The sequence below is a fragment of the Ammodytes marinus genome (assembly GCF_949987685.1).
Source record: "Ammodytes marinus genome assembly, chromosome: 24".
Classification (NCBI taxonomy): domain Eukaryota; kingdom Metazoa; phylum Chordata; class Actinopteri; order Uranoscopiformes; family Ammodytidae; genus Ammodytes; species Ammodytes marinus.
This window is the reverse complement of record NC_137228.1, coordinates 6,583,711-6,597,018: the sequence shown is the minus strand read 5'-3', so window position 1 is coordinate 6,597,018 and position 13,308 is coordinate 6,583,711. Positions and strand designations below refer to the sequence as shown.

Below are 13,308 nucleotides of genomic sequence, written 5' to 3'. Positions count from 1 at the left end.
GTTTTTCCTCGTCATTAAATTAATCGGTTGGCTATACTGTGTCCCACTGCTAGCCTCCGATTTTACTTAGCTGCCGAAGCCAGCACTGTTCGCTCACTGTCTCTATCAGTTGTACCGAGCCGTCTCTGTGCGTTTACGCTCACAACAACAACACAAGGGGTATAAATAAAGAAGCGGCTGGTTTGACCAAGGAAAAACGAGAGACCTCTGGCTTGACCACAGTTGTTCCACAGCCCGATAGTTTGACCCATATTCTGGCGGCGGGTATCGCAGTCCAGCCTAAACCCCGCCCTACCAGTAAGGATAGGGTCGGCAGTGGAAACACCACCAAGATTCTCAAAAGTGAGCTGTCCCGCTCTGAGCCGCTCCGACCAGACCCGCTCTACTCGGTGGAAACGAAGCATATGGCTTACTCATGTTATTAATTTATTATTCATTCCATGACTCATAGCTCAGACACAGATGGAACGCTAGGTAAACAGTGTTTGTTATGTTTACTGTCATTTTTGGCATTCAGCTTCTAATGTCCAACGCGGGCCTAGGAAAAATTATTGCAGAGTAATAACATCCAGGTTGAGATAGCAAGGGGGGTGCTGGTGCAAATATTTGATAAGGTGTCAAATACAATAGCCTCTGATTACATGACTATATTGTTAAAGGTTAAATGATAAATCTATTGCATTATCAGCCACAATATTAGCGATTTTATGTTTTTCCTAAATCCTGCAGTTTGAAAGCACGTTGGCGTGATAAGTCACACACTGAGCCTTTATAAATATTTGGTGGATTAGTTCAAGGTGAATTAGTTCAAATATCATTTAAAGGAGATGTAAGTGATATTTCTTTTGTTAATATATGTGTTGAATCACTCTATATTCATACAGCAATCTCTTGGACAGTATGCACAGTTCATAACACAGTTCTCCCAGTCATTCAGCTTTGCAGTAATTGCCAGATAACATTTTGAGTATCCCGCTCGTTTTTATCCAATCAAGAGACAGAGCGCTATAAAGAGGCGGGTCTCTGTTCCCCGTGAACGATGACTCGCTGCTCTCCATCGCGGCACTATCTGATGAAGACGGCTGTGTGTTCATGTGGTGGTGACGTGGGGACGAGGGAGCGGGCCGCTAACTGCAGTCACTGACAGGAAGTTTTAAGTAATTTATTAGCTAAAATCAATATCCTAATTCATAAATATGTCCTCATTGGTGTAATATCACCTCTGCCAATCATCTGAATGATCCTCCTGAGTGGAGAATTATGATAATTAGGGGAGCGTTGCATTCTAGAACTTTCACCACTAGATGCCAATATATTATTATTCAGATGTTACACACTGCACCTTTTAATAATGCCTGTAAATGTAATGGTGTAATGTGTGTGTGTGATTGTGTAGAAACTGCAGGGTTCAGGCCCCCTGTTGCTGACAGAAGAGGAGAAGAGGACGCTGGTTGCCGAGGGTTACCCGGTCCCTAACAAACTGCCTCTGACGAAGAGTGAAGAGAAGGCACTGAAGAGGGTCAGACGCAAGATTAAGAACAAGGTAAACACACACTGCACCATTCATAGCTGTGTGTGCTCACAGCTGGGCCAAAAACATTGGCTAACGGCTATATACATGACCTGCTGTGACTGTATATTCTGATAGTGAAAGCACAGCTGGAAAACAAATTCAGCCATTCAGCCATTCTGGTGATGTTGAAAATGAAATAGTATTATTGATGAAAAAACTGAAGTCAAAGCATTTACTAAGGCGACAAATCAGCTCCATCTTAGTGAGCTTCTTCGGGTATTAACAATTATTTTAATATTTTAAATGTTTTTTTTTGTTTGTTTTTTATTCCTATTACTAACTTCCGTTTTTTTTGTACAGAAACTGATGTACAGATGTTGATGAGTAGGGGAGAACGGGGTAATCTGAGACACTTTTTAAATTTGCTCCCCTCTAAGGGAGCTAAAATGATTTATCACTCAAATTTACACATTTCCCATTAATTCAGGATGTTTCCTAGAAATGGGCATTAGCAGAAGACAAAGGGCAGTGAAAATATGATTGTTTTAAAAAAAGTTGTCATGTGGCTCACTTTACCCCAGCTGTGGGGTAAACTGATCCACTTACTTTTTCCACTCTGAAACTACCATAACAACACATATTGTAACAGTAAGAATCCTGAAAGCTAGCCACACATTCCAGAACTAATGTCGGACTAAAAGAATGATGGGGTTTGGTCAATTAAGCAAAGCTAATTTTCTAAACACTTGAAAGTAACTCTGAACAAAATCAAATGCAACATATTATAATTAAAAAGGATTTAATAAGATTCAAATGAAAGATAGAACCAGTTAGATTAGAACACAGTCTGGGGGTCAGAACACAGGACCCTTAGAGCCAGCTAGTGTCTGGGGGTCAAAGCACAGGAAAATCAGAACCAGCGAAAACAGCCTGGGACTCAGAACACAGGAGAAGACCCAACTGGATTATAACATCAGCCTGTCATTCTCTACAACTAGGCCTACTCTACATTCCAGCACTGAAGGTTACAGGGAAAGATGAGAAGGTGCTCTTTCCGTGTGGTTGCCCCAGGTCGTCTTCCTGGTGTATTTCCTTGGCATGATGGCTTTTCTACAATGTGTATGACATTAAAATAAAACATATGTTATGTAATATTACATTAAAATATGTTTAAGACTAAACTTAACTTGTGCCTCATGGTGGGGGAAAGTGAGACAGTGGCTCACTTCCCCCCACAGCATTTGGCTTACTTTCCCCCACCACCACAATTTGAGAAAAAACTACCTCTCTTAGCATTTCAGGCTAATCTTCAGTTATCAGCATCACATGGTTTCATATGTTGGTAGTTCATCAACACGTATGATAGAAGTTTTTCTACGTGAATACATTTGCTTTGGCACAACAGTTGATTAAGTTGACAGCAAGAAAATTTACTTTTACATGCAAAATACCTATTTTGGTGAAAAAAAACATGCTTACCACAGCACCATGAGGTCCTCTCTTTCAGGGCCATGGGGAAATGAGAGGGGCTTGAAAACATATATCTCACATGACCACACATGTTTTCCGTTGCCTAGATACAGGGGGTGGCCCACATTACCCGATGCCTCAGATTCCCCCGTTCTCCCCTACAATGTACACCTATTTTGATCCCAATTAAAAAAAGATACAGTTTATTCATTATTGTAATATTAAAAAGGTGATATTTTCCTGTTCTTCTGTGCAGATCTCCGCACAGGAGAGCCGGAGGAAGAAGAAAGAATACGTGGAATGTCTGGAGAAAAAGTAAGGCTTGGAAAAAATAATCTCGGTCCCCATTTTTCCATTCTCCTTTCCCACTCCCTTCACAAAGTAATCAGATCCTTTGACTTTTTGCACACGTTATTGAGTTGTAGCTGTCATTTTAAAATGGCTAAAACTTCCTTTTTTTTTTTTTGCATATCAATCTACACTCAGTGTTAACCCAGGATGACAAAGTGAAAACAGGTTTTTATAAATGTATGCATATATATTCACGATAGGAAAACTGAAATCTCATTTACATAAATGTTTGCACTCTTAATTCAGTACTTTGTAGAAGCTCCTTTGGAACCAATTACAGCTTCCCTAAGTCTTGGGTGAGGCCTCTTAAGCTTTTCACAACTGGATTTAGGACGTTTATTCAATTATTCCTGGCAGTTCTACTGGCGCCCTGTCATATACTGTATTAAAGATATATTTTTTTGGCATTTTTATGCTTTATTGATAGTGCAGAGAGACAGAGGTGAAATGGGGCAGAGAGGGGAGTGACATGCAGAGAACGACCGCGGGCGGGAATCGAACCCGGGTCTGCTGCTGGGCCCTGCCCGGGGGAGGGGGGGGGGGGGGACACACGCCCTACCAACTGAGCTAAGGGCACCCCACCCTGTCATATATTAGATGGAAAGCGGCTGTGAAATGCTTATTTCCACGGGTTTCCTATTGGGGTTTCAGACAACTGGCAAGTCCAGATATTAATCACCTCCCATTAGAAGAAGTTCTGTGGATAACCGCTCTACTGTTGAACAAATCAATCAAACATGACTTTTTCATTGAGAATTAGTTCTCCGATAGCACATTGGAATGGTCAAACATGAATTAAAAGGCAAAGTAAGGTATATTTGCCTGTATTTCATTGAAGAATCATACAAAATATCATAAAGCAAAAGCTGTCATACATGTAATTTGATATAAAATATGTCGACTATTGTGATTAGGTTTGAACCTGAAGTGACGTCACATCAACAGAGCCTCCATATGAAAATAAACGGGGACGCGATAAAAGCAAGAGGCAAGATCAAGGCGCAATGTTATGATGAAATAAATAAGTAAAAGTATGTCCCAATAGTATGCCTACTGCATCCTAACTAGATTCTTTTTATCGTTGGATGTAGTATGTAGAATAGAAAAAATAAAGAGTTTGCGATTCGGAAGGCAGGGAATCTCTGTGAGTTATTTTATCTGCACAAAAGTGACTGATTGAAGCTATTGGATGGACCGTTCAATTGTCTATAGATTTTCGACAAAGGAAAGGCAGTTTTTCACGGTCAGCCATTGTTTTTGTCAGGAGGTCGGAAATCGGATATTTACAACCGGGAAATTCTCCACTTCCGAGTTGTCCTTGAACACAGCATAAGGGTAATGCTGTCAGAGAGTCCTTTAAATGTTATTTGGCAAACTCCAAGTGGGATGTCATTTGTCTTCTACTCTTATGTGGCTTCTGTCTAGCTCCAATAACCTGCTGAACACATGCGTCAGATTGAAACATGCGTCAGGGGAATTTTTCTTTTTAAATGAAATAAATTGTCGTTATTATATCCTCTTTGTCCCTTTGTGTGTATTTTTTGACATAAGGACCGGATTAGTGTAGGTTCCTTTTGAAAGGAAAAACAGTGGGACACCTTTATCTATGGACTACTAATGGTGTGAAGTGAAGGGGCTGTATTGAGGAGGATAATGAGGGAAAATGGTCCAAGATTAACAAAATGTGCACTTGATGGGAGAGATCAATAGGATTAGCAGGAGATGAGACGGTGTGTGTGTGTGTGTGTGTGTGTGTGTGTGTGTGTGTTCTCAAAGGAAGAAACTGTTAAATATGTCCGTTTTTGTCTGTGTGTGTTCCAGGGTGGACAGCTACACGTCAGAAAACAGCGACCTGTGGAGAAAAGTCGAAAACCTGGAGACTGCCAACAGGTGAGGCGCACGCACACACATGCACACATGCACACACACACACACACACACACACACACACACACACACACACACACACACACACACACACACACACACTGGTGGACATTAGCATCATCTGAATAGGCTGACGCTGTTGTGTGCGCACTCTATACACTAATAACACAGATGCGTCATTCTTGGAATGATTTTTTGAATTGTCTCTAAAGATGGCTACAGAGAAGGCACACAGCAGCTCAATAAGATGAAGGCTAAATGATCTGTCATGCAGTCTATTTATATATTTGTTTTGTATATGTTTCAGAGATATAACAATGATTATAACTCAGCAGCATTAACGTAAGAGCACTCTATTCAAGGTGTATGCTGTACATAACAGTGTTTAGGCTCTGTATGTAAAAACCTTTGGCGTCGATGGTAAGAGAATAGAGAATTATAGGACTCTGAACAGCAACATGTCTTAGCACCAAAAGCAAAGAAAGCGCAGACTCACCCAGTTGTTTTGTCTAAACTGTTATTATAACAATATGAAAATCTGCTATTATTCTGGGGTGGGTGGGTGTGGTGTGATGGGATAGTGGGCTGGGGGTTTGAGGGGGAGGGGGGTGGGAGACGTCTGTCTGTCTGTGGCGGCATCAGCCTCTCATTAAAATCGCCATTTTAACAGTAGCTTTCATCATGGAAGGCAACCCCAGCCCCGCCCACCACACACACACACACACACATACACAAAAACTCACACGCACACGCACACACACACAAACTCACACACATGCAAAAATACACATACACACGCTCGCAAACACACACACACACACCCACGCAGACATATACATTCAGACGAATGCTCGCATACACACACAAACATCCTTGTACATACTTGTACTTATATCTTTGTGAGGACACTCATTGTCATAATGCATTCCCTAGCCCCTAATCCTAACCATAAAAACTAAATGCCTAACATCAACCCTAACACTATCCTAACCTAAACCACACGCACGCACACGCGCACAGACACACACACACACACACACACACACACACACACACGGAAGAAAACGTTAAACCACCACATGGGGGAACAATGAGTTGGCACAAACTGGGAAACATGAGTCAGCAGCACGCTCGCGTTCAAATAAAGTCCAGAGTATTTGAAGGTCTAAAAATGAATACAGTCAATTACACAATGGGTGTTTGAAGAAAACCAATGAGCTAAATTTAAGCCACCAGTTGCTAAAAACGTCCCAAATGCAGCTATTAGTGGTGATTTTTTCCCCTGGGCAGCGGTTTACCCTTCACCCCATGACCACTTTGATTTCTATGATTCATACAGAAGCGTATGTTAATGCTAGATGAAAGTGTCCCACCACAGCAGACACTCAAACCTAGTCTTTACCCAGGTGTTTATGTGCCATCTTAAATCAGGCGCGGAGAGAACTTCACGTTTAGCACACACACAGGAAGCAGGAGGAAACTGCTAAACCTAGCTCCTCTAAAAACACACACACACACACCTCGTAAAATATCCAAGTGCAGCTCCATGCCTTTTTTAATACATGAAATAAAATGTCCCCTTCTCGTGTTGAAAAATTTACAGCAAAACCAAGCACCCACTCAAACAGCATGACCTTTGGAGGAACTGCATATGTAAAAGCAACAATAACTTTAACAGTAAAATCACTGTGGCCTTACATCAAAGGCCTGTGTGAGCATCATCATTTTATGATAACTGGCGACTGGATTTTTTTTATTGGTGCACATCTGCAGCCACGGACTGATTCACTACCTGGATATCTTGACGGCCTGATTGACCCAGTTTATTGTCTGTTTTAGATTTTTACTTATTCAATGGACTGAGTGGCTTTGTGCTAACAGTTAGCGCTTCTCTGTCTCCCCTTAGTGGCTAGGGCGTGTCATTACAGACACTGGCATCTGGTACCATCAGAGCCCTGCTCTCCAGATACCACTGATAGGCAGTTCATCTAGGAGTGTTACACAGGCACTCAGTCCAATTCTCAGGGCAACAGTACATCACATGGATAAAGTTTAATTTAACCCAGTAAGAGCTATGTCGGCCCCAAAGAAACTCCCCTCTAAAACTAATGCATTGTGTCATAACAGCCTCCTAAAACTGGAGAAACATTTACTTACTTATTTTTCAGCCTATGTAGGAGAGAGATGACTTAAAAACCATGTAATAACTTCAACCCTTTTCTTTAACTGTAAGTCTGTCCCCTTAAATGTATTAAGAATTTATTTTTAATCAATAAACATCATAAGAAATAAACTATAAAAAATAACTATAACTGTACAATTTGTGTGTCTATAAATCTCTATTGGGATAACCCCAGGCTTAACTAACTGTGACGTGAAGTGACAAGTCTTTTTCCTTTCATTTTTGTCTTTTATTAGGTCTCTCCTACAGCAGCTCCAGAAGCTTCAATCATTGATTTCAGGGAAAGTGGTCCCCCGTTGTAAAATGGCCTCCACCCAAACGGGGACATGCCTCATGGTGAATATCCTTAAGCTCCTCAAGCACACACCCACATTTGGCTACACAGACTTTTGGTCATAAATTGGATTTTTGGGATTTTCCGTTTGTTTTAAGATTGACAGTGTCGGGGATCGACACCAGTTTGTTTATGTTGTTACTATGCTGCCACACTGAGAAATACAGAGAGAGTTTTGTGGAGCTGATAGGCTTAATCAACCTTGTGTCATCTCGTTTGGCAATGACTTGAATGTAACCAACATGCATTTTATATAGAAAAGTTACGCACTTCAGACATCATAATGAGTATATGTATAGAGGTATAGGACAAATTATATTTTCTTCTCCTGTAGTAATTCCTTACAGCTATCCAAATCATTCATAACATAACGTTGTGTTTGCTCATAATATCTCCATAAATCAAGCGCCATCATTTCTTAACTTGCGTGTGTTTGTGTGTGTGTCTCTGTGTAGATGATGGCCATGTGTTTTGTGCTGGTGTTGGGCTCATTCTCCCCCTGCCTCTCCCCTCTCTCCCTCCTCGATGACACCTCCTCTTCATCCTTATCCTCCTCTTCTTCTCCCCCTCTGCCCTCAGCGGATCTCTACACCACCTCTCAGGGTAGGTCCACTCGATATATCAACTACATTACGATAGAAAAATGCTCATTTAATACATTAAAAAACAAATAATTTTTTTTAACTGTACTAATAAACGTTTCCTTTAGTTAAGGGTGGAGTCAGTGATTATGGAGAACACTTTTTTGTCAAAATCAGTGAATGTCTCCACTCGATCCGATACATGTCCGTAATGTTCGTGAAAAGAAATCTGGTGTCAATACACAGCCTAGGTAGCCTGGTGCTACCAGACCATCGTATTTCATTTGTACAGAAGGTCTGGAACTGCTGTAATTGGCAAACGTTCACTCGGGTGTCTGTTGAAGTTTAAAACTATTGGATCAGTGCCACTCTGGATTAGCCAACCAATCGCATAACGTTTGGTCGTGCCGTACGTCATGAGCCGGCTTCTGACGGTCCGTTCCAGTTGGACAGGGAACTCGGAAATTTCCGACTTCACTACATATTGTAGTCTATGGATCTACCGGTACCTGGCAATGGTAACTTGCTAGAGCCTAACGTTTAGTTATTTGGATGAGAAAGGTTGTAGGCGTCCATACTTTCCCGAGCAGATGCACTGGAACACAGACAGGTCGGAACTCGAAACTACCAAGTCAGAAATTTCCGAGTATAAAGGAACGCAGCATTCAACTGAAACTGGAGCGCAAATTCGACGTCATTGTTCTCAGCCACTCGCTCTGTTCGCTGATTTGACAACCAAAACTCTGGACGAGCAGAATCCCACTAATACGCCCCATCACCAGACTGACTACTGAGGGGAAAATTAAACTTGGGCGGAAGTAGGTGGGCGGGCGGAGCCAGGCTACAGCCTAGGCGCTGTAAACTGGTATGTAGACAAAGGGTTATTTAAACAAAAGTGGCCCATCTTAGCGAGCAACATGCCAATTTACAGAGCCTAGGCTGTGTATTAACATTGGCTTTTTATTTAGCGCACACACAGTGCGAACAGGTAGGAGATATTCACTTATTTTGACAAAAAGGTGATTTTGACAACAAGCGTTCTCCAGAATCACTAACTCCACCTACAGTACAGCACTATAATACCTTTCCCACAATCCATTTCGACACCCCTTTAACAACTGAAGGAAGTACTTGTAGACAGCCGTAGACAAAGTTGTACTAGCAATACCAAACTGAGAGACATCACATTTTAAATTGACTTTAAATTACATCTCCTTCCACACTGCATTCCATTCCACCTTTAAAATTCCTTTTCTTTAACCACTAACCCTTGGGAAAGCCCTTAAAGCCCTTTTAAAAGCACAGTCGTCATGTTAAGTGCTACTTACTCCCTGCTGCCAAACACCATCCTCTAGACTGTACCCATCAGGGCCAGAAATACAAAGTCCATTTAAACCTTAAATACAAATGATAAAATACAATTGTTAAATCATGACAGGGTATTAGGGCCAAGTTGAGGGGGAAAAAATGAAATGATCAAATCAAATCAAATCAGTTTTATTTGTATAGCCCAATATCACAAATTGACATTTGCCTCAGTGGTCTTTACATTCCATACAATATGATACACCTTGCCCTTACACCCTTAGCTCGGCTGAGAAAAAACTCCCAGTAAAAAACCCTTTACCAGGATTAAAAAATGTTTGAAGAAATCTCAGGGAGAGTTGACAAAGTTAGGGATCCCTCTCCCAGGACGGACATGCTGCAATAGATGTCATTAATTATAAGAAAAATGTTATGACTGTCTGATATTCCTTATGATAATGAATGAACTGGAAGCCCACATGGAATGAGTATGGAATTAATGTGTGTGTGTGTGTGTGTGTGCGCGTGTGCGTGTTGCAGTGCGTTCCCGCAGCCTGCTCTCCTACAATGAAGGGTCTCCACCGGAGGAGGGTGTTGTGACATCAGAAGGGGAGGGGCTTCAGTCAGAGGGTCACTCCCACCTTCACACCAGGAGACACACAGCTGACGCACACAGCAACCACTCAACGGCCACCAAGTAAGTCATTAGTCATCACTCATTTATATATGTATTATCATTTCTGTCCAATCCAGTTGATGGTCTTATTAACATGAACCCTGTGTCTCTCCTCCTAACAGAGAATCAAAAGCAGAGCAAGTCTCAGAGTTTTACTGACGCAGCCCAAACCTCTCCATTCCGTCATCAACCCTTCTACTGAGACCAGACCTCCAACACACACAGCTCACTCAAACACACTCTGCTCCAGCCCAACACATTGCATTGGAAAGGGACCGCCTTATTGGAATTTCCATTTTTAATCTTTTTAACATGGTTACAATTTTGAATACCCACTTATCTATTAATATTTGGTTTCAAAAATCAGGAAGACAACCTAAGTTTAGAATTAATTCATAATACTTTAGAGAGACTTTTCGTTTAATTTCAATTCATTTGTGATCAAGTCAAATGATTTTTGTCTTGTCATAACAAACCTTAAACATGTATTAGCTACTTTTGGCTTCCAGAATCGTCCACACATTTTTTTGTAGCATTGCAAACTACAGGGTAGCAAAATCCTCTTTGCATGGTATATATATAAAAACATGTGTATATTGTGACCTAATAATGCAGATTTAGGGATGACCACAAAATGATCAGTTTATAAAACTCTCTATAAAGAACAACTCAAATAGTATCAATGAATTGCTCAGTCTACAGAGAATTAGTATAAAAAAGGCCTGTCATAACCCAAATATTTAAACGCTTTAGAAATGATAGAAAACACAGAAAATCATCACATAAGAAACTGGAACCAGACAATGTTTGGCATTCTGGTTTGGTAACTGACTTCAGTCAATCCTTAATCAACATTTTGGCTGATTACCTGTCACTCAATTAGCTATCAACTATATTAAAAAAAGAATCCATTTTGAAAGGAATCTGTGCCATTTTAAAGTGCCTTACACTCAAAAATTACCAACTTGGCCTTGCACCTAAAGCCCACACAAGCAACCATGATTCAAACTATGTAAAGACACTTTTTATTTAAATAGTAATTAATAATTCTGTCATCTCTCTAGTTGTTCTTACTTTTAACCAATCATAAATTTGTTAACAGTTAAGGATTTTTCAGATGTATAAAATCCCTATGGATGTACTCGGATAATAGCATTTCCAGTTCAGCTTTGCCACGAGCCAGCCTTGGTTTAATGTGTAATGTGTTTACGATGAAGAGTTCCCAAAAAAAATGCAATGTTTTATTTTTCCATTTTTGAAATCAATTGAAATATCTGAAGATAAATCGGACAAAAAAGGAAAACCATATTTTCATACCAAGGGGGACCATTAGAAGGGGATTCTGAGGTTGGGGAAACATGACATAAACAAGTATTTTTATGGAATTAAAAGTTGTATGTAATATATTTTCAGCATCAAAAAAAAGAGCATATTTAATTTATGCAACAAAAAATAAAGACTGGACTTAGTTTATGTTAATGTAATTTTTGTTTTTCTAAATAATGTTTACAAAAAAAACTCATAAATACTATATAAAATACTTATAATATATTCTGAGCATCAAAAAAAGAGCATATATATTTTATGCATTAAAAAAAAGGAAATTGTGTGTTGTGCGTTTGGCATTTAGGACAATGTGATGTTTTAGATGGCAGTGTGTAAGTGACATGCTGTAAAAAATGGAACATGATTTGTTTGTGTCTTTTGACTGTAATACAGTGTTTGTTACACTGCTGTCGCATTGAAATAGTCTCTCTTTAAAGAAAATTAGCTTGTTCAACTGAACCTTTAATAAAAATCTGTTTCTTGACCCAAACGGCAAGGAAATTCATCACAAACCAACTGCAAATTCTCCCGACAACCTAAAAGCACTAAATCATCTTGCATTGAAATGTGTTCCCAAATATGCCCATGCGACAGCAGTGTATGTTGTATTTATTCCTGTGTGTAGAAAGTATGTATATATTGAGAAAATGCCAATTCAGGGGAACTTGATACATTCCAGGAAGTTTAAAAAAGAAAACACACCACTATAGCTTTGTTATTGCCACTATTTGAAGAACGCCAGGACATTTATAAAGTTCTTTCATTCTCCACGACTATTCTGACAATATGAGGAAAACAAATCAAACAATTATTGATAGCCCCAGTCCAATTCCTGGTGGAAATAACTGGCTTGTAAAATCATTGCAAACATCGAAAAATGTTCCTCGTCTCTGTGTCCGTTTCATTTGTTGTGTACTGCCCTAAATCAGTGACACGTTTAAAAACACACACACACACACACACACACACACACACACACACACACACACACACACACACACACACACACACACACACACACACACACACACACACACACACACACACACACACACACACACTGCCACTTTTCACCCTCAACAGTCTCAATGCACCAGTGTACATACAGAATGACAACGTGACGTGCAGTTGTTGTAAATAAGGGCCTTTTTTGTTTTTGTATTGTGTGGAGATTTTAACCTGTGGAATTGCGCGGGAGAAAATCTGTGTTTTTTTTGGGGGGGGGGGGGGGTTGATGTAACGTAAAGATGTGAGGGATTTTAAAAAATAATAATACTTTTACCACCTGTGAAGAAAGCTTGATAACACATCAGCTGTGCACAGTTTGAATGGTTGTAAAAAACTAAAAAAGGGAGTGATTGAAAATGTGCCAGGCTCTCCTGTTGTCTTGGTTTGTTGTATAGTGTCCTGCATGTTCCTCCATATATTACTATGTTATTGTAGTTTAGTCAGTAGAGTAGAAACAGCAAAATATAAAAAAACTGCATCAGCAAACACTGTGTCTGTCAGCTTTTCTTGCAACAAATGTTATGTTTTTAAGTTTTCAATGGCGTTTTAATGACGGATGCTTTTCTATTTTAGTTGATCTTTGAAAAAGAATCCCTTTTTTGCAGGGCTAAGCACTTCATATTTCTACTCTTATTTGATCATATTTTAACTATTTCTGTCATGTGATTGTTCATT

The 13,308-nt window shown here is 40.0% G+C and overlaps 1 protein-coding gene across 3 annotated transcripts in view; it reads left to right on the top strand.

The window, feature by feature from the left end:
• The window catches only part of creb3l1 (cAMP responsive element binding protein 3-like 1), a 34,881-nt gene extending 21,576 nt beyond the window's left edge, over nt 1-13,305 (top strand). Inside the window, exons 7-13 of one of the 3 annotated variants that reach the window (XR_013845514.1) lie at nt 1,397-1,543; nt 3,240-3,298; nt 5,156-5,224; nt 7,640-7,739; nt 8,317-8,340; nt 10,164-10,320; nt 10,422-13,305. Coding sequence is in view for 2 of the 3 variants with exons in the window: in XM_080052826.1 (XP_079908952.1) it covers nt 1,397-1,543; nt 3,240-3,298; nt 5,156-5,224; nt 7,640-7,739; nt 8,193-8,340; nt 10,164-10,320; nt 10,422-10,458 (717 nt within the window). In the remaining variant the exon portion in view is untranslated. Of the gene's footprint in view, nt 1-1,396; nt 1,544-3,239; nt 3,299-5,155; nt 5,225-7,639; nt 7,740-8,192; nt 8,341-10,163; nt 10,321-10,421 lie in introns of all 3 variants that reach the window. The other 2 variants (XM_080052826.1, XM_080052825.1) reach the window with 2 other exon arrangements.
• Nucleotides 13,306-13,308: the final 3 nt, after the last annotated feature.